Source organism: Rana temporaria, chromosome 3 (assembly GCF_905171775.1).
Source record: "Rana temporaria chromosome 3, aRanTem1.1, whole genome shotgun sequence".
Classification (NCBI taxonomy): Eukaryota; Metazoa; Chordata; class Amphibia; order Anura; family Ranidae; genus Rana; species Rana temporaria.
Genome location: NC_053491.1, coordinates 233,148,857 through 233,174,789, shown reverse-complemented (window position 1 = coordinate 233,174,789; position 25,933 = coordinate 233,148,857). Strand labels below are relative to the sequence as shown.

The 25,933-nt window shown below is 45.1% G+C and overlaps 1 protein-coding gene across 2 annotated transcripts in view; it reads left to right on the top strand.

Annotated features, from left to right (window-relative positions):
• RGS14 (regulator of G protein signaling 14) overlaps positions 1-25,933 on the top strand; it is a 186,202-nt gene that overhangs the window by 21,286 nt on the left and 138,983 nt on the right. For both annotated transcript variants that reach the window (XM_040344454.1, XM_040344453.1), the window contains exon 2: positions 16,059-16,187. In XM_040344454.1, the coding sequence (XP_040200388.1) occupies positions 16,059-16,187 (129 nt within the window). The remainder of the gene's footprint in view (positions 1-16,058; positions 16,188-25,933) is intronic.

The following is a 25,933-nucleotide window of genomic DNA, read 5'->3' as shown; positions in this document are numbered from 1 at the left end:
TTATGGTATGCAGCCCAGAATTTCTATTGCAGTACCATTCAGAAAGGTGTTTGCAGTCAAGATAATATTAGATAATGTACTAATTTCCTGTGCACAAGTATAAGAGCCCATTCACACCTTGGCGTTTTGTCGCCTGTAGCACGACGCGCACAAACGCCAGAGGGACCAAAATACATGTAAGGCTATGGGCATGGTTCACATCTGCACGCTGATGCGCCTGACGCGCATCGCCTGTAGTCAAAAGAAGTTCCGGACCCTTTTTTGTCGCGCAATACGCGCGATATGCGCGTATTTGAGCGTTTTTGGTTTTCCATTGAAATCAATGTAAAACGCCAGATACGCGCGTATTGCGCGACAACAAGCGTTTGCTACGGGCGTTTTGTCAATAGAACTTGTCGCCCATGCAGAAGATTAAAAAAATCTACCAACATAGCAACAAGTGATGAAAAGATGATAGTTTTTCCTATTGGCTAAAAAAAAAACGTCTAAGTACAAAAACGTCGGACAACGCTGTATGCAAACGCGCATATTAGCATGAATACGCGCGACAAAACGCCGAAAAAAAACGCCGATAAAAACGCCGCTATTGCCTACGCCTAGGTGTGAATGCAGCCTTAGATTTGCCCTATTAAATTAGATATATATTAGATATAAGAAAGAACGCCTTCCAATTTTACACTTGCCTTAGAGGTCTACAAGGGAGGAAGGGGGTCCCAGCATATATCCCACTCATATCTTTTGTAAATGAGCTTCTAAATCCTAGTGAGCCCTTGTGCACAAATGCTGCATCTGCCCATGGATCCTGACATGTAACAGTCTCCTAAGTAAAGAGACTATTCGATTGGAGTATTACAAATAAAAAAGGAAGGAGCCGTCAATACCCACAAACCATACAGTATTGGGTAATTTCAGCATAGCTCAGCTTAAAGCTAGAATGAAGCTTGCTTAAATGTTTGTGTATATTCAGCCATTTAACTCTGCACCTCTCGGGAGAGCTTAGAGGAAATCACCAATGCACACCAAGTGCCCCTTTTTGTCACTTGTGTGTATTGACACTAATGTAGCATTACCCCCGGAGGAGCTGCTGGATGTTTGGGCGGCACATTACCTCATGGCTCCTCCGAATTCCTAGGGGTGAGTGATGCGTATTGCATATAGTAGAAGTAAAGGAATGTCCACGACAGGTGCTCTTTGCTGTGCTCTTTATTACCCAGCCCGGTAAAAACAGTAAACTTGCAGTGAGGAAAGTAAGGTTGAAGAAGAAGAGAGAATAGCAGATTCAGGCGTGATGATAGGGAAACAGTCCTGCTCCCAAGCCTAACACTTCTCTGCGTCACTCCTGCCGGAGTGGGTTTAGTGTACCCGGACAGACCTCTCTCACTGACCTGGCAGCCAGAGTATCACTTGGACAATTGTAGGATGAAGTCTCTGCCACAGACCCTCCTTGGTGAACTTGAACTTGAGGAAAACTTGAGGAAAAGTCTCTGCCACAGACCCTCCTCAGTGAGCCTCAGAAAGATACCTCTGCCACAGGCCCTCTCTGGATTGAATTCTTGGAGATATCCCTCCTTAGATGAGTTATGCCTGGATCTCCTTCAACTTGTCACCCAGGAACCGACAGGTGATCAATCCCTCAGTGTCCGGCTACCTCGATCCCCGGTGGTTTGTCCAGGCCCTTTTGGACCGCCAGCCTCTCAATGGCGCTCCTCAGACTGACTCCCCACCGAACAGCAGTACAGCTGGAGATCCTCAAAGGTGGAAACCCAGTCATTCACTGGGTCGCGGTAGCTGTTCAGATGCTCCGGGCTAGCATGGCCCCGGAACCAGGAACACAGCGTGACATGCATGCCCCAGCCAGGTAAGCCGGCCACACTGGACGAAGAAGACCCAGAACTAATGGCGTCTGTCCCATAAATACCCCTCCCCAGCATGCACAGCGAGGTCAAACCCTCCTGATTGGCTGCTGGGAAAGAGCACCCAAACCTTGACTCCACTGCTGCCACCTGCAGCACTGGGGCTGGAAGAACACCCCAGTGCAGCAGAATAAGCCCGAAGCACAGCCAAGCTGAGACAGAGATCCTGTTTTTCACTTAACAATCTGGATCAGAGTCTAACGACACTCTGATCTACCCTTAAATTTAACTAGCACTGGTACTATAAAGTACACAGGCGCTACACAAACAAAGATCTATGGCAGCTGTATGGGCAATTTCCAATGTTTTTAACAATACCATTGAATGCAATAATAAATACTTTCCAAAATGCAGGCTAACGTGGACCCTTACTTAAAGCGGGAGTTCACCCATTTATTACATTTTTTTTTTCTCCCCTTAGATTCCTGCTCGTTCGGTCTAGGGGAATCGGCTATTTGTATTAAAATATGAGCAGTACTTACCCGTTTTCGAGATGCATCTTCTTCCGTCGCTTCCGGGTATGGGTCTTCGGGAGCGGGCGTTCCTTCTTGATTGACAGTCTTCCGAGAGGCTTCCGACGGTCGCATCCATCGCGTCACTCGTAGCCGAAAGAAGCCGAACGTTGGTGCGGCTCTATACTGCGCCTGCGCACCGACGTTCGGCTTCTTTCGGAAAATCGTGACGCGATGAATGCGACCGTCGGAAGCCTCTCGGAAGACTGTCAATCAAGAAGGAACGCCCATTCCCGCAGCCCATACCCGGAAGCGACGGAGAGGATGCATCTCGTAAACGGGTAAGTACTGCACATATTTTAAAACAAATAGCCGATTCCCCTAGACAAAACGAGCAGGAATCTAAGGGGAAAAAGTGCCCTCTAAGGGTGAACCCCCGCTTTAAGAAACAAAGGGTAATTATGCCAAACAATGGAAACGAATGCACATTTACTCTATGAGAGAGGTTCTTGCACTCCTGCACTTTTTGGAATTTGGATATTAGGATATCTACAAACATATATAAACATGAATAAACATAATAATAAATGAATAATAGTCCATATATGAAACCATCCAAGTATGTGCTTATGAAAAATAAAAAATAAAAATTATAAGTGATAAATAAAAAATGTGAAAACTTGTGTAGACAACGAGTGTTCAAAAAAGTCCTTTAAATGAAATTTCATAAAGTGAGATCTGTGTCTGGAGAAAAACAATTGAAGCCTCCACCAAAGGAATAACGTTCACCCGACGTGAATAAATAGATTGGCTCCTTACCAACTTGAGTGGACCCTTTAGTTAAAAAGAGGTCAAATCAGCTTTGTTACACAACTGTAACCATGGAATGAGCAGGTGAGGACATCTCAATCAGCAATAAGACAGGTGACAGATAATGCACAGGGATACATACACTTGTCTATTCACAGCATGCATATACACAGGGAAGGGCCTGGCACCTACCAGTGTGATGTCGTCACACAGGACCCACCTGCCTCATGCGTATCGCCTCATCTTGTTGAACTGACAGATCTTCGCTTTCAAAGTGTGCACCAGCTTGTAACACTGTATGAATGATTATATTTACGGATTTTGTATAGATACTGTTACAAGACCAGGAGGCACCATGTTCTCCTGGTCTTGTAACAGTACAAGGGAGAACATGGTGCCTCCTGGTCTTGTAACAGTATCTATACAAAATCCGTAAATATAATCATTCATACAGTGTTACAAGCTGGTGCACACTTTGAAAGCGAAGATCTGTTGTGGTGTCACAGTACAGGTATTTGCTGTAGGCCCTGTCAGATTGAGGCCCTCGGCTTGTGGGGTCTCCCCTGCAGGGACTCAGCTAGTTATGATGTGATTTATACTGTTATGGTTGATAATACGTTTATTAGGTGTGTATAGCTTTAAGGGGTTTAGCCAGCCATCTCATGTTCAGTCAGAGTGTATTACCATCTCATGTTCATGTGTATTAGAGTCGGGAGGACTGAATGCTAGACAATACCTTAGTGTGTTGTGTTATACTACAGGTCAGTCTCTATGATCCACAGCTCTCAACCAATAGGCTTCAGTCTAAACAGGCTCTTATAAGGGATTGTACTTCCTGTTTAAGCCAGTCTAATGCTTCACACAGTTCCTAGCAGAGCCAACACAGTCAGAGGAGAGGCAGTGCAGGCCTGAAGCCTCCAGGAGAAAATACAGCAAAGAGTGGAGTATCCCTAAACATTACAGAACCAGTACTTCAGCTCATTTATCAGATCAATCCGTTATTCCGGCAAAAAGCCTCAAGTCTACAGACACTTCAGTAAGTGTATCTATTTTTCAGCCTAGTTAAGCATAGGCCCTGAATTACTATCCGGCTTTTGCAGCCGAGTATATACAGTATATGATCAACTAAGCTCAAGCATTATCAGCTGTGTGATCCAGAGACTGCCTGCAGAACATTTTGACACTCTGTTTAAAGCTGTGAAGATTTTGACACCTGCCTTCATGCCAGTAAAGCCTTTGTTGTTTTAACCCCCTGTTGTGGACTGTGTTATTACCATCCTAACTAGCGGGGATACGGAGGCCCCCGGAGCTGTAGTTTCCCGGGGTATGCCAAAACTACAGTGGCGTCACGTGACAGAGAGGGTTAATACCATCTGGCCCTCACTAAGGGTTAATACCACCTGACCCTGGGCTCCTAGCCCCAAGAACCAAGTAGCTAACCATCAAGCGCATGTGTGTGGTCGTGGGACTCACCCTCCCCGGTCACCACATCGTTTTCTGGCGTCACGAACAGGATACGGGTGTACGCCTTAACCATTCAGCCACTAAAGCAAGCCCCCCCCCCCCCCAGAATCTGAACTGTGTCATTGAAAGTAATTTACTCAGCGAGGCGCATATATAAGTGGTGGGGGAGGTGAAGGAAAGACTGTTAGCTGCCATTGTTAAGTGGAGAAAGTCTGTACCTGAAGGGGTTAAATTGTTTCCAGCATTTCCCGCGCGCGGGAGCGGTCGCAGCTCCGCCCAGTCAAGCCCCGGCGGTGACGCCTCTTCAGTGTGCAAGCCGAAACTAGAGAATCCACTCTGTGTTGCACGGAGGAAACAATTGCTGACCGGACCAAAAAAAAGGAAGTTGCCGGGCGCAGCCATAGCAACGTGTCCGGCAATAAAAGACGTCGCACTCAAAGACAGCGCACTCAAAGACAGCGCACTCAAAGTTTCTTAAAGTGACAGCGCACTCAAAGACAGCGCTCTCAAAGTTTCTTAAAGTGACAGCGCACTCAAAGACAGCGCTCTCAAAGTTTCTCAAAGTGACAGCGCACTCAAACAAGGCTACAACATGTCAGCCCCAAGATCACCAGATGCAGGTGATGTACCAGATCCTCTTGCGGCTCCTGCACAAGCTACCCCTCCGGGATCACCTCCAGTACAACGTCATGACAGTGGGGCCCCCCCATTCTACCTGGGGAAGCCAGTGTTGCCTAACTACAGAGGGGATCCCTTTTCCCTCAAGGATTTCCAGGAGAGCTTCCAAAGCATTTTCTCTCTCTACTCTCTCCCCCCTAACCAACAGGTGCTGTTGCTCTTGGGACAGTTGCAGGGACCTGCACGTGAGGAAGTCCGTACCTGGCCCACTTCTGAGAAGACCACAGTAGATCAGATTTTCGAGGGATTACATCAGGTATTTGAGTCCCACTCACCCTCAGAGGTCCGCCTCAGGCTGTACGAGAGGCGACAAAAGCCGGGGGAAACACTAAGGGCATATGCAGTAGCCTTGCAGAATGCCCTGGAGGCAGTCCAGAAACTGGACAATATCACCCCTGACCAGGGTAACAAACTATTGATGGATAGATTCATAGAAGGGGTCCAAAATAAATGGGACAAGGCGCAATTAAAGATGTTAGCTGTACAGAACCCCAATATGTATTTTTCTGCCTTTAAGCGCCTAGCCCTTCAAGTTATAGAGCAGGGGGCAAGCCCCGAGGAGCATCCTGACCCTAAAACGGAACCCATGGGTGCGGCGGCGTGCCCTGCACCACTGTTACCACCAGCCCCCGCACCCGTGGCTGTCACCCTGGCCTCCACTACAATTACTGAGATTCAAGAGGTTAGACAAGATATTGCCCAGCTTACCCAAGTGGTAAAGGAGTTGGCTAATCACACCACTCGGGTACTTAGAGAGCCTCCAGAGACTAGGAGACCTACTCCTGCCCCTCCTCCCCGCTCTAGCGGGCCTCGCTCGGGACCCTCTAGTAGGCCTTACTGTGATTTCTGCGACAAACCCGGTCATTGGAAGATGCAATGCTGGGCTTTAAACGGGCGTCCCCTGAGGTCGAGGACCGGCCCTCAGGAAAACGAATCACAGGTCCAGCAGAAGAGCCAATATACTCAGGACAGTCCTTATACATTGCATCCTGCCCCTATGTAAATGTTACCATAGATGGTGTCCAACTGCAGGCCCTGATTGATACAGGCTCGCAGGTGTCTACCATCTCTAAGGGCCTATTCTATAGGTACTGGAATGTCGATTCATTGTGTGAACCAGATGATATGGATTTTAGTGTCCTGGCAGGGGACGGGAAACCAATTCCCAGACATGGGTACTGGGAGCCCACTATTCAGCTGAGAGGTCACACACTTAGAGGTCAAGGTATAATTGTCACTAATGTCACGGTACCAGGGGCCACAGAGTTTATATTGGGGATGAATATAATGAGGCATTGCTTCAGTGATATTTTGGATGCCTTGCATGCCTCTCTCCCCCACATGTCTTCCTCAGGTCAGAGGACTGCGCAACACCATCTCAAAATTCTGAAAGCAGAACAGAAGTTCGCGAACCGGAGAGGAGAAATCGGTAAAGTTCGGATCCAAGACATGAGGCCCGTGACCCTGCAGCCGAACACAGAGACAATTTTGTGGTGTCGGGCGCGCCCTGGTGTAAGGAATCAGGACTATCAGGCCTTACTGGAGCCCATACAATCTGAAGATTTTCCTTTGGTCCGAGCTGCAAGGAGCCTAGTGACGGTGGTAAATGGACGGGTCCCAGTCCGCCTAGTTAATTTGTCCGGCGTAGCCACCACCCTACCAAAGTACACTCCAGTGGCCCAACTTGTTTTCTTGGACTCCAGTGACATACTCTCTTCACGGAAGGCGGCCCAACAGCTGAGTGCCCAAACCGTGTCAGGGGCTACCGAAAATTCTCCAGAACCTTGGTGGCGCCAACTGCAAATAGGAGGATCTCTCACCCCACCAGAACAAGTCGAAGGGGTCATCGAGGTGGTGAAGGAGTGCCAGAGTGCCTTCAGCAAACACCCAACCGATTTTGGAAAAACCTCCATGATTAAGCATCGAATCCTGACCGGCGATAAACCCCCCATCAAGGAAAGGCATCGGCCTGTGGCACCAGGCATGTACCAAATCGTCAAGAAACTGTTAACCGACATGAAGGAGGCAGATGTAATACAAGAGAGCCAGAGTCCCTGGGCAGCACCCGTGGTGTTAGTTAAGAAGAAGGATGGGACCATCCGTTTCTGTGTTGATTACAGGAAATTGAACGACATCACCCATAAAGACGCATACCCTCTCCCCCGGATTGAGGAGTCACTCACCGCGCTGGGTTCCGCGGCCTACTTCTCTACATTGGATCTGACCAGCGGATACTGGCAGGTGCCCATGGCCGTCGAAGACAGGGAGAAAACAGCCTTTGTCACCCCCATGGGTCTTTTCGAATTTAAAAGTATGCCCTTTGGGCTGTGCAATGCCCCAGCTACCTTTCAACGGCTGATGGAGAGATGTCTGGGACACCTTAACTTTCAGAGTGTCCTACTCTACCTGGATGACGTGATTGTGTATTCCAAATCCTATCGGGAACATTTGACTCACCTGTCCGACGTCTTCCAAGTACTGATCCAGCATGGTCTGAAAGTCAAACCCTCCAAGTGCCACCTACTCAAGCCACAAGTACATTACCTGGGCCACGTCGTCAGCGCCGAAGGGGTCCAACCTGATCCAGCTAAAGTCGAAGTTGTCAAGAATTGGCCTATCCCACGCACCGTTAAGGATATTCGGAGCTTCTTAGGATTTGCAGGATATTACCGCCGCTTTATTCCTCATTTTGCACAAATTGCCGAGCCATTGACCTCTCTCCTGCGAGGCACAGCGAAGGGGAACTATAATGGCAAGCTGCCTGTGGAATGGGCCAAAGAGCAAGAGGTGGCCTTCCAGGCTCTAAAACATCTATTGACAGAGCCTCCCATCCTGGCCTATCCGGATTATACTCAGCCTTTCCGACTGTATACAGATGCCAGCTTTGAAGGACTCGGGGCAGTGTTGTCCCAGATGCAGGGAAAACAAGAGAGGGTGATAGCTTACGCCAGCCGGAATCTGCGAGGGGCTGAGAAGAATGATTCTAACTACAGTTCCTTCAAGTTAGAGCTCCTGGCCCTCGTGTGGGCAGTCACCGAAAAATTTAAGGACTATTTGTCAGCCACCTCATTCACGGTCTACACCGATAACAACCCCCTGGCTCACCTGAACACCGCTAAACTAGGTGCCCTTGAGCAAAGATGGGCCTCCAGACTGGCCAACTATGACTTCTCTATCAAGTACCGAAGTGGCAAGTCTAATATTAATGCGGATGTGCTATCACGCATGGCTCCTGGCGAAGATCCCCCAGTGGAGGACCAGTGGGAAGATGTGGAGATGCCTCCCTTCTATCAAAGATTCGTGAATCAGGATGTAGTCGTCACCCGCGAGGGGAGTGAATCTGGGTCTAAAGCAATCCAGGAAGACCTGTATACCTGGAGGACCCTACAGGAAGAAAGTCAGACTATGGGAGATCTGCAGGAGTATTTATTGACCAGGAGAGTACCTCCCCGGTTACGACGGGGCCAGAATGACTACGAATTGAAGCGATTGTGGCGTCAGAGGAAAAGACTCTTTGTGCACAAAGGAATGGTGTACAGGAACTTCTTGGACCCAGTGTCGGGTGAAAGGCTACACCAAATTCTGATCCCTCGGAGAGATGCTGCCATGGTATTGAATGCCTACCACGACCAGTCAGGACACTTTGGGGTCCATAAAACAGAAGCCACCATCCGACGCCGGTTCTACTGGATTGGAATGAGGAGCGACGTTGAAAAGTGGTGCAGTGAGTGTGCAGTCTGCAATATCACCAAGAATGGTCGCAAGAATGCGCGAGCACCTCTCCATTCCATTCAGAGCGAGAGGCCCAACCAATTGGTCGCCTTGGATCATGTCAAGCTGTCACCTACCCGGTCCGGGTATTCATATGCTCTCACCATGGTGGATCACTATTCCAAGTGGGTAGTGGTTGTACCAGTCAAAGACTTAACAGCCAAGACAACAGCCCAGATGTTCTACACCCATTGGGTACAGATACTTGGATGTCCTGAAACTGCCTTGTCCGACCGAGGTCCGGCCTTTGAGGCCCAACTGTTTCAAGAATTGTGCCAGTTCCATGCTTGTAAGAAACTCAGGACCACTGCCTATCATCCGCAAGGGAATGGACTCTGTGAGAGAATCAACCAGGTGTTTATCCACATGCTGAGAGCGGCTTCTGTATCCCAACCTGAAGAGTGGCCTCAACTAATGCCCGAACTGTTGGAAATCTACAACAATACCATCCACTGTTCCACTGGTTACACTCCATTTTACCTCATGATGGGCCGACATGGCCAACTGCCTAAAGACAGGGTCTTTGGACTTCAAGCACCTTTCAACCACTCCCCCCAAGCCTCTTCAGGGTGGGTCTCGGAACATCAGAAAAGGATTCAGGAAGCGAGAGAGATAGTCAACAAAAAGATGGGCGAGGCACACTATAGGCAGCAACAGGACTACAACCGCCATGCCTCTGCCCAGCCGTTGCAAGTTGGTGATAAAGTCTGGCTGAAGAAGCATCCTAGAATCCATAAGTTGGACTCCCTTTGGGAAACTGAACCATACACAGTGATTTCCATCCCTTATCCGGACTCTGATGTCTACTCAGTTCAAAAAGCCGGATATGCACCACAAGTTGTCCACCGGAACCGGATCAAGCTGTGTCACAAAGGGAACCTGCCTGTGTTGGTGCCTCCTTCTGCACCAGCAAGTCTTCCACCTCCAGTTCAACCAGCCCAAGAGCGGCCCACCAAGCCAGTTGAGCCTGAGAGGCCACTCCTGATGTTCGAAGATGATCCTCTCTTCCCTTCTGATCAAAACGTCTTCTTTGGTTATGTGCCAATCAGTTCCATTCCATCAACCTCAGTCTTGGCACCAGAAGCTCCAGAGTTTACTCCAGCCATCCGCTCACCTGCTGCAGTCCCATCAGAACCTTCTAATGTGGGAGAAAGCTCCATAAGTCAAGAGCCATCACTGGCCCCCATTGTCCAAGATGAAGGTGCAGCTGTCAGTCCAGAAGAAGCAAGTGTTCAAGGAGAAAACAGTGCTCCAGAAAACTCAGAAATGGTTTTGCGTAGATCCGCCAGACCTAATTTCGGATATCCCCCAGCAAGATATAGGGATTAATCCATTAATTATACCTACAATATATGTAGATATACTACATATACCTCAGTTAGTATACATCTCAAGTATACATCATTTCTAACTAATATGTCACTAGTTACCTACTTACCTTATTTAGTGTATAGGAACATACCTGGCCAGTAAGTCTCCTATCCCTCACTTAAGCACTACAAAAAGAAAAGGGGTATCCTCTAAGAAATGTCTAATTGTGTACTTCAGGCATAGAATAAAAATGTCTAGCAAATATTAAAGTGTGTTCTGGGGAGAAGAGCTAATAGCCTAAGGGCCCCAGTAGCCAAGGCATTGGGTAGAAAGCCTCCGGCAGCCCAATCCAAAACCTGCTCAGTCTTAAAAGTGTGATCTAACAATAATATACTATTCAAAACTGAGTGATAACGTTTAACAGATATGTATTCTGTCTTGGACCCAGATAACCACTTACCCTGCACAAAATAATGATCTCACTTTATCTAATAAGCCTGCAAGGGACATTTATGTGTATAATGCCTCGGGACTTATCATATGATCATGTTCTTATATGTTTATTTTTCCCAAAGAACCTGGAACGGACATTGGTGTACAAATGCCTCAGGACTTCTAGTGGCCCCAAGGTCACCTCATTCCTCAATCCGTCAGTGCCTTAATCGTCGAGGACGACTTCTGTTTAGTGGTGGGGTTTGTGGTGTCCCAGTACAGGTATTTGCTGTAGGCCCTGTCAGATTGAGGCCCTCGGCTTGTGGGGTCTCCCCTGCAGGGACTCAGCTAGTTATGATGTGATTTATACTGTTATGGTTGATAATACGTTTATTAGGTGTGTATAGCTTTAAGGGGTTTAGCCAGCCATCTCATGTTCAGTCAGAGTGTATTACCATCTCATGTTCATGTGTATTAGAGTCGGGAGGACTGAATGCTAGACAATACCTTAGTGTGTTGTGTTATACTACAGGTCAGTCTCTATGATCCACAGCTCTCAACCAATAGGCTTCAGTCTAAACAGGCCCTTATAAGGGATTGTACTTCCTGTTTAAGCCAGTCTAATGCTTCACACAGTTCCTAGCAGAGCCAACACAGTCAGAGGAGAGGCAGTGCAGGCCTGAAGCCTCCAGGAGAAAATACAGCAAAGAGTGGAGTATCCCTAAACATTACAGAACCAGTACTTCAGCTCATTTATCAGATCAATCCGTTATTCCGGCAAAAAGCCTCAAGTCTACAGACACTTCAGTAAGTGTATCTATTTTTCAGCCTAGTTAAGCATAGGCCCTGAATTACTATCCGGCTTTTGCAGCCGAGTATATACAGTATATGATCAACTAAGCTCAAGCATTATCAGCTGTGTGATCCAGAGACTGCCTGCAGAACATTTTGACACTCTGTTTAAAGCTGTGAAGATTTTGACACCTGCCTTCATGCCAGTAAAGCCTTTGTTGTTTTAACCCCCTGTTGTGGACTGTGTTATTACCATCCTAACTAGCGGGGATACGGAGGCCCCCGGAGCTGTAGTTTCCCGGGGTATGCCAAGACTACAGTGGCGTCACGTGACAGAGAGGGTTAATACCATCTGGCCCTCACTAAGGGTTAATACCACCTGACCCTGGGCTCCTAGCCCCAAGAACCAAGTAGCTAACCATCAAGCGCATGTGTGTGGTCGTGGGACTCACCCTCCCCGGTCACCACACTGTCAGTTCAACAAGATGAGGCGATACGCATGAGGCAGGTGGGTCCTGTGTGACGACATCACACTGGTAGGTGCCAGGCCCTTCCCTGTGTATATGCATGCTGTGAATAGACAAGTGTATGTATCCCTGTGCATTATCTGTCACCTGTCTTATTGCTGATTGAGATGTCCTCACCTGCTCATTCCATGGTTACAGTTGTGTAACAAAGCTGATTTGACCTCTTTTTAACTAAAGGGTCCACTCAAGTTGGTAAGGAGCCAATCTATTTATTCACGTCGGGTGAACGTTATTCCTTTGGTGGAGGCTTCAGTTGTTTTTCTCCAGACACAGATCTCACTTTATGAAATTTCATTTAAAGGACTTTTTTGAACACTCGTTGTCTACACAAGTTTTCACATTTTTTATTTATCACTTATAATTTTTATTTTTTATTTTTCATAAGCACATACTTGGATGGTTTCATATATGGACTATTATTCATTTATTATTATGTTTATTCATGTTTATATATGTTCACGATTTAATCAGACATAGCGCCCCCTCCCTCACATTTTTCCATATTGCTTCAGTCACCTGAATTTGGGGAGCAGCTGTATATTTGTTTATATTTATTTTTATATTTGTAATTTTTTTTATTTACTCTGGTCCTACCCCTTAGTAGGTCCAGCCGTGGCGCACAGATTTTCCATACCAGGATATCTACAAAGACTGAGTTTTATAATTCGACTTAGCCACTTCAGTTTTTGTAACGGACCAGAACAATTTTTACATTTTTGTTGATAACTTTGTCATTACTTAATATAAAGTAATACATACACTGTTTTGGGGGAAATTGGCACCCTTTTGGCAATATTGTTTTGTAGGGGAATCTACAGTATAAACAAAATGTAAAAAATGCGGTGTTGGTTTAAAAAAATTAAAATATCCTACTCCCAGGGACATTTGTCCCCTGAGGGTCTTTTCCAGCATCTTATCTTGGGACATACCACCTCAGTTCCCGTTACTGATGACCTGTCCGGCCGGCTTTCAGCCCTTATCGCTATCAATCAGACCCACAGGTGATCTGTAAGTATGGGATATGTCAGTTTTTTCGTCCCATACTTGTCTATACCTTTTCCTCGTTTTTCTTCCCCCCTACACTCTCCTGTTATGTAAGACCATTTACCAATAGCTTAATTTGATAAAACTTTATCAATTTTAGATATATATCAGCATCTGCTCCTGAGGAGTGGAGATTTCCACGAAATGCGTCGAGCCATTCCGATGCTATAACCTTTTTTTTCTATATGGGATCATTTTATTATTCTTACTATTTCTTATTTGTATTATGCTGTAACAATCATGACTTTTTATATGCCTATTATGTGATATATGGGTCAATGTGCCTGACGTTTTATAAAGTTATTACCATTTATTATAATGCTATCCTGCTACAATTTATTTTGTATATATATATATGAAATTATTATTATACACACGATTTATATAGTGCCAACAGTTTACGCAACACTTTACAATGTATAGGGGGACAGCACAATTAATGTTAAAATAAATGTTATCCTTATGCATATATTGCCTTGTGTGCTGGATATTTAGATTCAGTGGGTACAGTCACAATATACATTTAATTGGTCAGACACCGATTGCCTGTTATCACCTTTCCAGTGCATGTCTCATATAAAGTCACAACTTTTCCTTTCAGTATAACGATTTAAATAAATAGGTTTATTTTTAATTTAAATTATACATTTGATTCTATGATTCGTCCCATTTAAAACGACCCTTGTACAAAGTATGGCAAAATTATCTGCAAATGAAAAAAGTCGATTCTTTTTCAGTTTTGAATATTTTTTTATTATGCAACACTAAAACAGTAACAAACCAAAATGAAAAGAAATAGTAAAAAACAAAAAAAAATTCAAACAAAAAAATAAGCAGAATAATAATGGCTAATGGAAGTAGGGAAGGGATGGGTTAATCAAGACTGAGTGTGGTTAAATAAGGCTTAATATAGTGTTAAACAAATTGAAAAAAAAGTGTAAGGTTTCTTTTTTTGAATCTAGATTTTATTAATAGGCGTAACAAGAAAATTCCAGACAGAGGTCGCTGAGCTGAGTCCACCTTATAGGAATTACAGCTTAAAACGAGTGCAGCTCTCTTTAAGTGATGTCATAGGTAGATCATAGGTCACACCTTTGATCTACAAATAAATTAAATAGTAAATACAATGAAACAATACATTGATTTATTGTATTTACTGAATGACACTTGTAGACTATTTGAAAGTGAATTTAACACAGGAGCAGTTGCATTTTGACAGCTCCTGCTGTATAATACAAACACACTTTTATCAGTGGTAGTTATGTCAGGGGGAGTGTAAACAAGAGATATAAGCGATACTATGGGGGTTATTTACTAAAGGCAAATCCACTTTGCACTACAAGTGCACTTGAGGGTACACTTTGAAGCTGTAGATCTGAGGGGGACATGCAAGAAAAAAAAAAAAAAAAACAGCATTTTAGCTTGCACATGATTCGATATTAAAATCAGCAGAGCTTCCCCTCCTTTCAGATCTTCCCCTCAGATCTACAGCAACTGCACTTGTAGTGCAAAGTGGATTTGCCTTTAGTAAATCAACCCCAGTATGTCAGAATTTTTTTGCGTACGTTTTTTTAGGATGTAACTCTTACAACCAAAACCCTTATCATTGGGTCAAAGAGATCTATTATCAAAAACTTTAAAATAATGCAGCAGGTATAAAGTACAGATACCTAGAAGTAAACTGCACAAGTTTCTTAAACCTTATTTTCTGAACTGAATGCTGGGTCATTCTGATAGACAGCCACTTCCAGAGTGCCAACTTATGCTAGCCGCTCTTGCACATTTCGAATAGCTAACAAGGCAGGCTGTCATCGTGATGGAACCACGGGAGATAAGATTAGACCCAGAAAGAGTATTTTTAAGTAGTGTGGCAATGCGAAGCCCTACCTGTGTAAAAACAGTAGAAATGGACACAGGATTTTTGAGATTACACTTTCAATGGCTCCAGAATGTCAGATTTTGTGGAGAAAGGTTGGTTCTTATCTTTCTCCAGGCTTTGTAATTCCATCTTTAGGGGCTGGAGCTCAGAGGCTTCAAAGTACTTTGCCAATCCTATGACCAGATTTTACCAGGAACCAGCAGGCTGAGTGTGCAGGTGTTCACACCTGTTATAAACTAGGACCTGACAGCAGTTCAGGACTCCGCACAGTAGTCAGGAGGTGTGCCAGCATCAGGAGGATTCCAATCCTTCTTCAGGAGTCGGAGAGGCTGCATGGGGCAGCTAGAGCGTGCATATCTGCGGGAGGCAGATTTAGTCTGTGACAGAGCAGCAATCAGCTGATCAAGAGTAAACTATGAGAAAGCTTGAGTTTAAGGGACTGTGGGTTGATTTACGAAAGACAAATATACTGTGCACTGCAAGTTGCTTTAGATCTGAGGGGAGGCTCTGAAATGAAGGGAAGCTCTGCTGATTTCTATCATCTAATCATGTGCAAGAAAAAATGCAGTTTTTTATTTTCCATGCATGTTCCCTTTGGAACTAGAGCAACATTACTTGAAGTGCACTTGTAGGTGCACCTGTGGGTTCACTTGGAGTGCACAGGTTTCTTACCCTTAGTAAATCAACCCCTGTGTGTGTTGGTCTTAGGATCAGACCTAAGGTCTAGGCTTGAGGCCTGAAGCAGCCGTGTGGTAAGAAAGTGAGCCAGGAAGCTGACGTTTGTTTTTTTTGTTTTTTGCGCAATTTACAGTAATCCTCCTGCATGGGCAACTGATATCTTTTGTGAAGTTTTTCATTTTTTTTAATAAATGTGGGCCACCAAACCCTTGAACAGAGTTACTGAAGTTTACAAAAAAAAAAATATTGAAGCAAACTCAATTGATAAATTTAATAATTCCAACAATGCCTCTCTTTTCATGTTTAGCGCTCTCTCCAGTTCTTGGAATTCTCTTTTTGGGAAGCCAGAAATACCAAAAGCCGGTTGTCCACGCTGAGGAATAAATTCCGAGCTTCGAAATCTTTCTACATTAACCGCTCACTAGAGAAGAGGGAGGTAAGAAAGCATTTTATTACTTACGATTACCAACAAATCAGTCACCCCCCCCATAGTTCTATGCTTTAAGTCACTGATTACCTGCACAGACAGAATGGACAATGCCAGAGGAAAGATTGCATACACATAGAAAATTAAGCTTCTGGTTTCTTGCACATAAAGTAAGTTGTAGGGGTTGATAAACAGAGGACATGGTATCCAATTGGAAGCAAAATGGAGGTGAATATGTAGTCGTTTTTTTTTAAAGTAGCAAAAACTGATAGAAGAAAGAAAGTCACCGCTCCAGGTGGGTCCACTATATGGTCATGCACTGGTACAGGATTCCAAGGGTGCTGGCGGTGCACTAGGCAAGCATAAAGGTTGAACGAAGGATGGATGGCCGCACTCCAAAAACCGTACAGGTTGTCTTTTATTAAATGAACAGCAAAAGCATTACCAGATCACAGCAACAGAAACAGGGGACAGCCAACGTTTCGCACAAAATCAGTGCTTATTCATGGCTAGCCATGAATAAAAGACAACCTGTACGGTTTTTGGAGTGCGGCCATCCATCCTTCATTCAACCTTTATGCTAGCAAAAACTGATCAAGCCAAAACATTTCGGGGGAACAGACTCCCCCTTCTTCAGGACTATCAGAGAAAAGAGGAGCTTCTTAAAAAAGTAATGTGGTCTGAAATACTTGAAAAAAAAAAAAGAACTAAACTCCCTTTAAAATTAATTATAATAATTCATCCACTGACCTGCTGCTGTATGTTAATGGTGAATAGAGCTATATTCCCAAATTGGTCTGTCTGGAACACCGAAATCCGTAGTAAGGCTCCATGCACACTGAAGCTGGTAAACTGCAGTTTATTTGAGTTTTTTTTTTTTTTTTTAAAGCCCATAAACTGAACTTTATGTTAGCCTATGTGCCCATGCACACCTGGGCGTTTTCTAGTGTTAATGAGCTTTGGAGTTTATTGTTTTTTTTCTGAACGCCCGAAATTTTCGTTCAAAGTGCCGCTTTTCGGCGCGAAAAAACGCAAAACGCAGAAAAACTTGCAAAAAGGCAGAAATCGCGTAAAAACGCTCAAACGCTGGTGCCAGCGTTTTTTTGCGTTTTTTTAACCATTGAAAAAAATTTTATGAAAAAGGCTACACTCAAAAACGCTGATTAAAGCTATTGCAAAAACGCTAAAAAAACGTTGAAAGGCTCCCTGAAAAGCTACTGGCGTTTTTTTTATAGCTTTTATCAGCTTCAGTGTGCATGGAGCCTTAAAGAGACCACCTGGTGTTAGTGTTGGGGGGGGGGGATTGGTAGCATGGGAGACTGGGAGGGGAAAGGGATGGTATGGGAAAGGTGAGGGGGTGAAAGGGGAGGGGAAGGATGGACAGGGGGTAGGGAGGGGAGGGGGCAAACGGGTGGAAAACATGCAGAGGAGGGTGGAGAGAAATAAGCAAAGATTGCATACACATGGATTAAGCTTCTGGTTTCCTGCATATACAGGAACTAAGTTGTGAGAGAGTCTGCATACAGAGACAGTGAGCTAAGGGAGAGTCTGCACACACAGTGAGTTGTGGGAGAGTGCATACAGAGAAAGTGAGCTAATTGAGAGTCTGCACACACAGGAATTGAGTTGTGGGAGAGTCTGCATACAGAGGAAATGAGCTAAGGAAGTATCTTCATACAGAGGAAGTGAGCTAAGGGAGAGTCTGCATGCTGAGTAGGTGAATCTGCACACACAGGAAGTGAGTTGTGGGAGAATCTGCACACACAGGAAGTGAATTGTGGAAGAGTCTACATACTGTCACGTACCTGGTAGGAGTCTGGAATGACGAGGTCAGCCTCCCTTGTATCTCAAACCCAAGTCCCACTGAAGGTGGAACAGATGGTGGCTAGAGTGAGGAGGAACACAAGTGCACGTAGGTGTTGCGTGCAGAACTTGTAAGTGGAGTTGCAGGCTTGGAGGTGCAGGCAAAGCATCCGTTATGGAGCTGGACCCAGGAAAGCCGATAGGATGGATTGCCAGCAAAGGCACTCAGAGACAGCGTTGAGCCAAGCAGGAGACAGGAGCAGGGTCACAGGGATAGCTGGGTTCGGTAACAGACGGGCAGCTAGGTAACAAGGCATAGGCCGGAGCAAGGTCAGATGGGAAGCCAGGATCAGGAACCAGTAATCAGAGTAATCAGAGTCCAAAAGCAGGAACAAGGGAAGCCAAGGTTCAGCAACAGGAATCAAGCCGGGTTTAACAGAGTTCAGATTATCAGGACACAGCTGAAGATCAGTCAGCACTTGTCAGAAGTCAGGACATCCTTTAAATAGGCCGTCTGGCGGCAATTATGGTTAGGGACACACTCCTGCGCATGCACGCTATGCGATGCGCACACGCATGCGCACCGTGCGATGCGCACGTGCATTGGCGCATGTGAGAACCTGCCATTGCCCGGGCATATGCGCATGCGCACGTGTGCGCGCCGGATGCATTCTAACAGTCCTCTTACACATACAGAGGAAGTGAGCTAAGGGAGAATCTGCATACAGAGGAATTGAGCTAAGGGAGAGTTTGCACTCGGGAAATGAGTTGTGTGAGAGTCTGCACACACAGGAAGTGAGTTATGGGAGAGTGTGCACACACAGGAATTGAGTTGTGGGAGAGTCTGCATACACAGGAAGTGAGTTGTGGAAGAGTTTGCATACAGAGTAAGTGAGCTAAAAGAGAATCTGCATACAGAGGAAGTGAGCTAAGGGAGAGTCTGCAGACACAGTAAGTGAGTTCTGGAAGAGTCTGCATACAGAAAACTTAAATTCAATGATTTCACACACAAGAGGAAAAGAGTCTGATTCCTGCATTAGATGTAGTATTGCACTCCTGTGACCCATTTTCAGCAGAGAGCGGTCTGAAGTGCGCTCTCCGTTGAAGGGGCAGCGTGTCATCACGACTTCCAAGTCAGGATCCGCCAGCTGCCCTAAATGATGGCAGTCTCAGCGTCTCAGCGAGCCGCTGAGACAGCCTCTCCCTGCCCCTGCATTTCTCGGCACACCAATGAGCGTGGAGAAGCAGAGAGGAAAGACGCTGACTGACAGCCAGCTGCTTTTCTCTCCAGGATCTGTGAGAACCGAGCCATCGGCAAGGTTCAGTGGCTCGGTTCTCAGTGCAGAAACGCCGGGGGACAGATGGAGCATCGGTCTGATGCTCCATCCACCGAGGTAAGTATGAATAGGTAATAAAAATTAAACCCATACTTCTCCTTCAACCTGTTCCTGCCCAGCCTATGGCGGCCAATGATGCCTGCAGAAACCTCTTGTCGATCTGGATGGACATCATATGACATCCTCCAGGATCACTCCCCACGCGTGGCCGCGATGCCACGCAGTGAAGCATTCTGTCACTGGCTGTGTACGCAACTGATGACTGATCACTGTACTGGCCCGCTGCCGGTACCATGAGACCACTGTAAACAATCACAACAGATTACATGACAGTTGTAAAAAATGGATGGCTTCCTTTAAAGCCATCCATTGTATACAATTGTGTTGCTAACTGTGATTGGTCACAGTGATCACATGGTACAGACTTTGTTCATTTTTCAAAAAATTACAACTTCAAAAAATCCGCCATGCCTCTTCCTAAGCACCCTTTACTGTCTACATTCTGTCATATTTGTACTGTCCTGATATTTTTGGGCCTCAAGAAATGAGATAGGCCATCAGTACATCAGGATTGATCATTTTTCAGATATCTACTATAGTTTTTGGACTCTATAATCTTCCTACAGACTAAATAATATACACCGATTTGGGTTATTTTTCACCAAAGAAATATAGCAGAATAAATTTTGGCCTAAATTCATGAAGAAAGATTATTTATTTGCAAAGTTTTATAACAGAAACAATAGAAAAACTTGTCTTTTTTTATTTATTTAGCAAGAAATAAAAAATCCAGTGGTGATTAAATACCACCAAAAGAAAGCTTTATTTGTGTGAGCAAAATAATAAATATTTTGTTTGGTTACAGGGTTGTATGACTGCGCAATTGTCATTCAAAGTGAGACAGTGCTGAAAGTCCATCCAGTTCAACCATAAAAAAATATATCGTACAATCCCATATACCAAATTCTATAGCCACAGTTGATCCAGAGGAAGGCAAAAAACCCCAGCAGAGCATGATCTAATTTGCTACAGCAGGGGAAAAAATTCCTTCCTGATCCCCCGAGAGGCAATCAGATTTTCCCCGGAACAACTTTACCTATAAATGTTAGTACTCAGTTATATTATGTGCTTTAAGAAAGGATACTTTCCTAAATGTAATCTACTGAGCTGGCCAGAACCACCTCTGGAGTGAGTCTGTTCCACATTTTCACAGCTCTTACTGTGAAGAAACCTTTCCGTATTTGGGGATGAAATCTTTTTTCCTCTAGACGTAAAGAGTGACCCCTTGTCCTCAGTGTTGACCGTAAAGTGAATAAATAACTCAACACCAAATTCACTATATGGACCCCTTATTTATTTGCACACAGTATTGAAATGGTTAAAGAAACACTCAGGCCTCGTACACACGACCGAGAACCTCGGCGAGCCAAATTTGGACTCCCGACGAGGAAATAGAGAACTTGCTCTCTTTTTGGCTCGACGAGGTTCTCGTCAGTTTCCTCGACGAAAATGTACACACGACCGGTTTCCTCGACCAAAAAATATCTCCCAACAAGGTTCTTGCTGGTTTTTGCCGAGGAAACTGGTCGTGTGTACGAGGCCTCATAGTTAGATAGAATGGTGTTATATAAGATGGATACTATGCGGCAGTTTCTATTCTTGTTTCAGACATTACCTGGAATTTTATTAACCACCTGCCGACCGCCCTATAGCAGATTTACTGCTACAGGGTGGCCGTTCTGCTGTGATTAGTCAAAGCAGAAGACGATCAGTGGGAGCCAGCCAAAGGATGTCCTCTGCTGCAGGATGGCCGTTCTAATGTGATTAGTGTGGTGGGTCACAGCATTAGCCAGCCCAGCGGATATACATTGGCTTGCATTCGCTGATCGTCGAAGAGAGGATGGATTGAGATCTGCATATGGAAACATTCTTCCTGACAGCGGGGATGTGCTGGAAGACAATCCATCACATCCCTTAGTGAAAGGAGCACACAGTGTACACAAAAACACTGGTTAGACACACATTTAACCCTATAATCACCCTAGATGTTTAACCCTTTTCCAGCCAGTGTCATTAGTATAGTGACAGTGCATTATATTTAGCGCTAATCACTATATTAATGTCACTGGTTCCCACAAAGTGTCAAAAGTGTCAGTTATTGTAAGCTTGTCCGCCGCAATATCTCAGTCCCGCTATAAGTCTTCCTATTTTTTCCATTACTATGATAAAAATATAAACAAATAAATGAAAAATTCCAGTTTATATAACATAATTTGTAGACGCTATGAGATCTAAATTTTAGCATCCACGGCTCACTTTGTAGTGCCCACATCACCCGTGAGATGTATACCACAGTACACACAACTCACTCCCTAGTACCTACAGTATGTCATCCGTGAGATCTGTAACCCAGCACACACAATTCACTCCCTTTGTCATCAGTGAGTTCTGTTCTCCAGTAAACACAGCTTATTGTTTATTACCCATGTCACAAGTGAGATCTGTACTCCAGCATGCACACAACTCATTATTAACAAAGTGCTTAGTACATCCAGAGATGGAGCTTGAGCTTGCCGCCTCCTAACACAATTTTTCCAGTTTACTTACCTCCTGCTGAAAAAAAGGCAACTGTTTGCACCGCACAATAACTCGAACTGTGATTCCGCTCAAAAATAAATGAGTCGGAGAAATGACAAATGAGTACAGCAACTGCCTTATCGAATGGTTTGGTCTGAGGTTTTAAAGTAGAACTAAAGGCAAAAACTTTTTTTTACTATTTTGGACAGAGTAAGGGGGTGTTATAACCTCTGCCAAGCTTTTCACTGTCTGTGTTGGGGAGAGTTCACTTCACTTCCTGCCCCATAGTCAATAAAAAGTGAGAGAAATCAGAACTAGTGTGCCCCATTGGAAGATTTCCCCTCTGTTAAGCCCCGTACACGTGGGTCGATTGCCGGGCGACATTGGGCGCTTCAATAAAAAAACGTCTGACATTCAGCCTGTTTGTATGGCACCCGATCCATTCGGCCGGCTTCTATCAGACGAGCATGCTGGAAAATCAGCAGCCGGCTGGCTCCCGATCAGTGCTCTCCCCCTCAGGTGTCACATTTGGCACCTTTCAGGGGGAGGGTGTGCAGATACAAGTGTAATACAGGTATTGTCACCCACTTCCAAGAATAGACTCCCGCGGGGGTCACGCCCCTTCGCGTCACCCCCTGCTGTCTTTTGGGAAACACACTGGTCCCAGGAGACAGCAGGGACCAGTGAGGGCGCGCTGCGTGGTTCGCGCATGTGCAGCAGGGAACCGGCAGTGAAGCTGCAACGCTTCACTTTCTGATTCCCTCACCGAGGATGGTGGCGGGGGCAGCCGAGAGACGAGTGATTGCTCGGCCTCGGCTGCCGACATCACGGGCGTGCTGGACAGGTAAGTGTCCATTTTTAAAAAGTCAGCAGCTGCAGAATTTGTAGCTGCTGGCTTTTAAAAATAAACATTTGGGTGGACCTCCGCTTTAACAGATGAGTAGAGTCATAGTAGTAGCAAATTTTTCTGCCTTGAGTGGTTTATGCACAAACCTTAACATTTAATATAAAAACAAAAATTTGAAAAACCTGTAAAAATGTGAGAGACAAAAATAACCTATGCATTTAATTTAAAGAGAAACTACAGTCTGCTCACATAATTTGTAATGAAAACATCTTTGCCATTCTGAAACTTCGCCAACCACTTTGCATATTATTTTATATATACTGTAAATTCTGTACTTGCCAAATAGGCTGCAGAAATCTCCCTCCTCTAAGTCTGGCTGCAGCCATTTTAACTGTGGGCAGCTGAAGCTGTTGCCTGTTCACTTCCTGGATTTACACAGACACACACCTCCAGCTCTGCAGCTATGATTGGCCCTCTTATGACCCACCCCCCTCCCTTCCTGGCAAACTTTCACGAGAGTCAGGCTTCGTACACACGACCAAGTTTCTCGGCAAAAACCAGCAAGAAACTTGCTGGGAGATATTATTTTGCCGATTAAACCGGTCGTGTGTACATTTTCGTTGAGGAAACTGTCGAGAAACTCGACAAGCCAAAAAGAGAGCAAGTTCTCTATTTCCTCGACGGGAATGGAGAAACTTGCCTTGTCGAGTTCCTCGACAGCCTAACAAGGAACTCGACGAGGAAAACGATGTGTTTCGCCCGTCGAGTTCCTCGGTCATGTGTACGAGGCTTAAGAGATCTGTGCATGATGTCATAAGCCTAGGCTAATGACCAGACAAGAAACAGGAAGTGGGTTGTATAAGGTTTTTACTGACAGAATTTTTTTTTTTTACTATCCAAAGTTAAAACAACAAAGGCAGAAGATTTAATAGTTGAAAAGATAAAAAAAAGACTGAAGGTCCGCTTTTGGTTTAGTGGCTTCTAAAGTATAAAATAAATTGGTAATCTATGTACTTGCCAGGTAATATTGTAAACCATAATTATTGCAGGATGTCTGAACACGACATCACCGTTTGATATGTTATGCCTTTTACCAAAATGTTTCTTCTTTCTAAACGGAAGTTTAAAGGAATTGTAATCATGTTGAAGACATGTGCCAAGCTGTCATGGCCAGAAAATATCTTTTCAGTGGAGCTGTTTGGTTAACTTCAGTCAAAAGTGAGACAGTAAAACAAAAACAGACAGTATTTTGACATTTAGTTTCCTGTGCACATAATAAATGCATGAAAGATTTAGAGTAAGTTTGCTTTAACTGGTTCTAGGCAGACTTGCAAAAATACTATTGCTGAGCTCCAGGTGTATATTAAATATACTATATAATTTAGTGCTGTATTTAAAAAATATATATTTTAATCTAGTGTAAGTACCTGAATTTGACTCATCTTCTTCATAGAGCAGCACTTAAGCTCCGTACACACGGGCCGAATGTCGGGGCACATCGGCCAGTTAAAAAAATAAACGTCCGACATATGGCACGTTTGTACTCCACCCTATCCAACAAAAGCCGGCTGTTTGGCTGGCTTCTGCTGGACGTGCATGATGGAAAACCAGCGGCCGTCTGATTCCCGATCAGCGCTCTCAGCCAATGGAGCAGAGTGCTGATCGGAGTGTTCTGGTGGTGAGGGGGGGGGGGGGGGCTGTCCCCCTGTTTGAACACAACAGCTCAGCGGGGGAGATAGCTGTACTAACTTTACCTAGTTAGTACAGCAGCTCAGACTGGAGCTCAGGTAGCTTGGCGTATCGTTGAGCGGGCGTAGCGCATCTCATATGCTCTACGCCGACGTTACATAGAGAGGCAAGTACAGTATTCTCAAAGCACTTGCTCCGTAAGTTACGTCGGCGTAGCGTAAATGGGCCAGCATAAGCCCGCCTAATTCCAATTAGGAAAGTAGTGGGCGTGTTGTATTAAAATTGTATTAAAATTAGCCGTGACCCCATGTAAATGAATTCCTGAACGAACGGCGCATGCTCAGAATCACGTCAAATTTACGCCCTAAGATACGACGGCTCAATGGCAACGACGTGAACGTAACCTACGCCCAGCCCCATTCATGTACGACTTACGCAAACAACGTAAAATCCGACGGCAGTTCCGACGTCCATACCCTAGACGATTTAGACCAGCTATTTGGTGGTTTATCTTTACGCCGGACGTACGCCTTACGTAAACGGCGTAGCTTACTGCGACGGGCGCAAGTACGTTTGTGAATCGGCGTATCTAGGTCATTTACATATTCGACGCGTAAATCAATGGAAGCTCCCCTAGCGGCCAGCGTAAAAATATGCACCCAAGATACGACGGCGTAGGAGACTTACGTCGGTCGTAGGAAGCCAGAATTCAGGCGTATCTTATTTCAAGAATAAGGCGCATAGATACGACGGCGCATCCATAGACTTACGCGGCGTATATAAAGATACGTTGGTGTAAGTCTCTGTGAATCCGGGCCATAGTGTGTACCAGGTTTACTCTGAGAGTGGGAAGGACAGGTTTGGGAGCTAACCAGATATACTACATGCAATTGGCTTTACAAGGAACAATATGATAGCATGTGAGCAAGCAGATTGAGCAGAGGGCTAATTTGATCAGCCCACCACTGCTACTTCAATGTCTAGTCAACAGGCTGGTAGTGGAGACAGGACACCACTATAATAAAGAACTGTCAGAGGTGTTATCCATCTGGATGTGCTATTTGATGGGGTTTTGTACATCCAAGGTGTGAGTGAACATAAATACAAATCTTTTGGCAGGTAAAACAACCCCAATAATTTTTTTGTTATTTGTATATTTAACTGTTTGCGTGGAGTTCAAATCTGTGCATACCTTTTCTACTGATCTCTTAAGGTGGTTGCAAACCTCAGACATGAAATATGAACAAAGCATATTCGTCCATAGCAGCCTTTCTCAACCAGGGTGCTGCAGCACCCTGGGGTCGCGCTACAGGTCCTCAGGGGTGCCACAGAATCATGATAGAGAAAGGCTGTCAGATGAGCCCCCTCCCTTTACTATAACTTTGCTGTGTCTGAGCTCTTAGTGCCAATGTCCGGTTCGTCTAGGGATCGGGAGCTCGGTCAGACTCAGCAAAGTGAAAGTGAAGAATGGAGTGGGAGTGTGCTGTGCTGTCTGCCTCCCC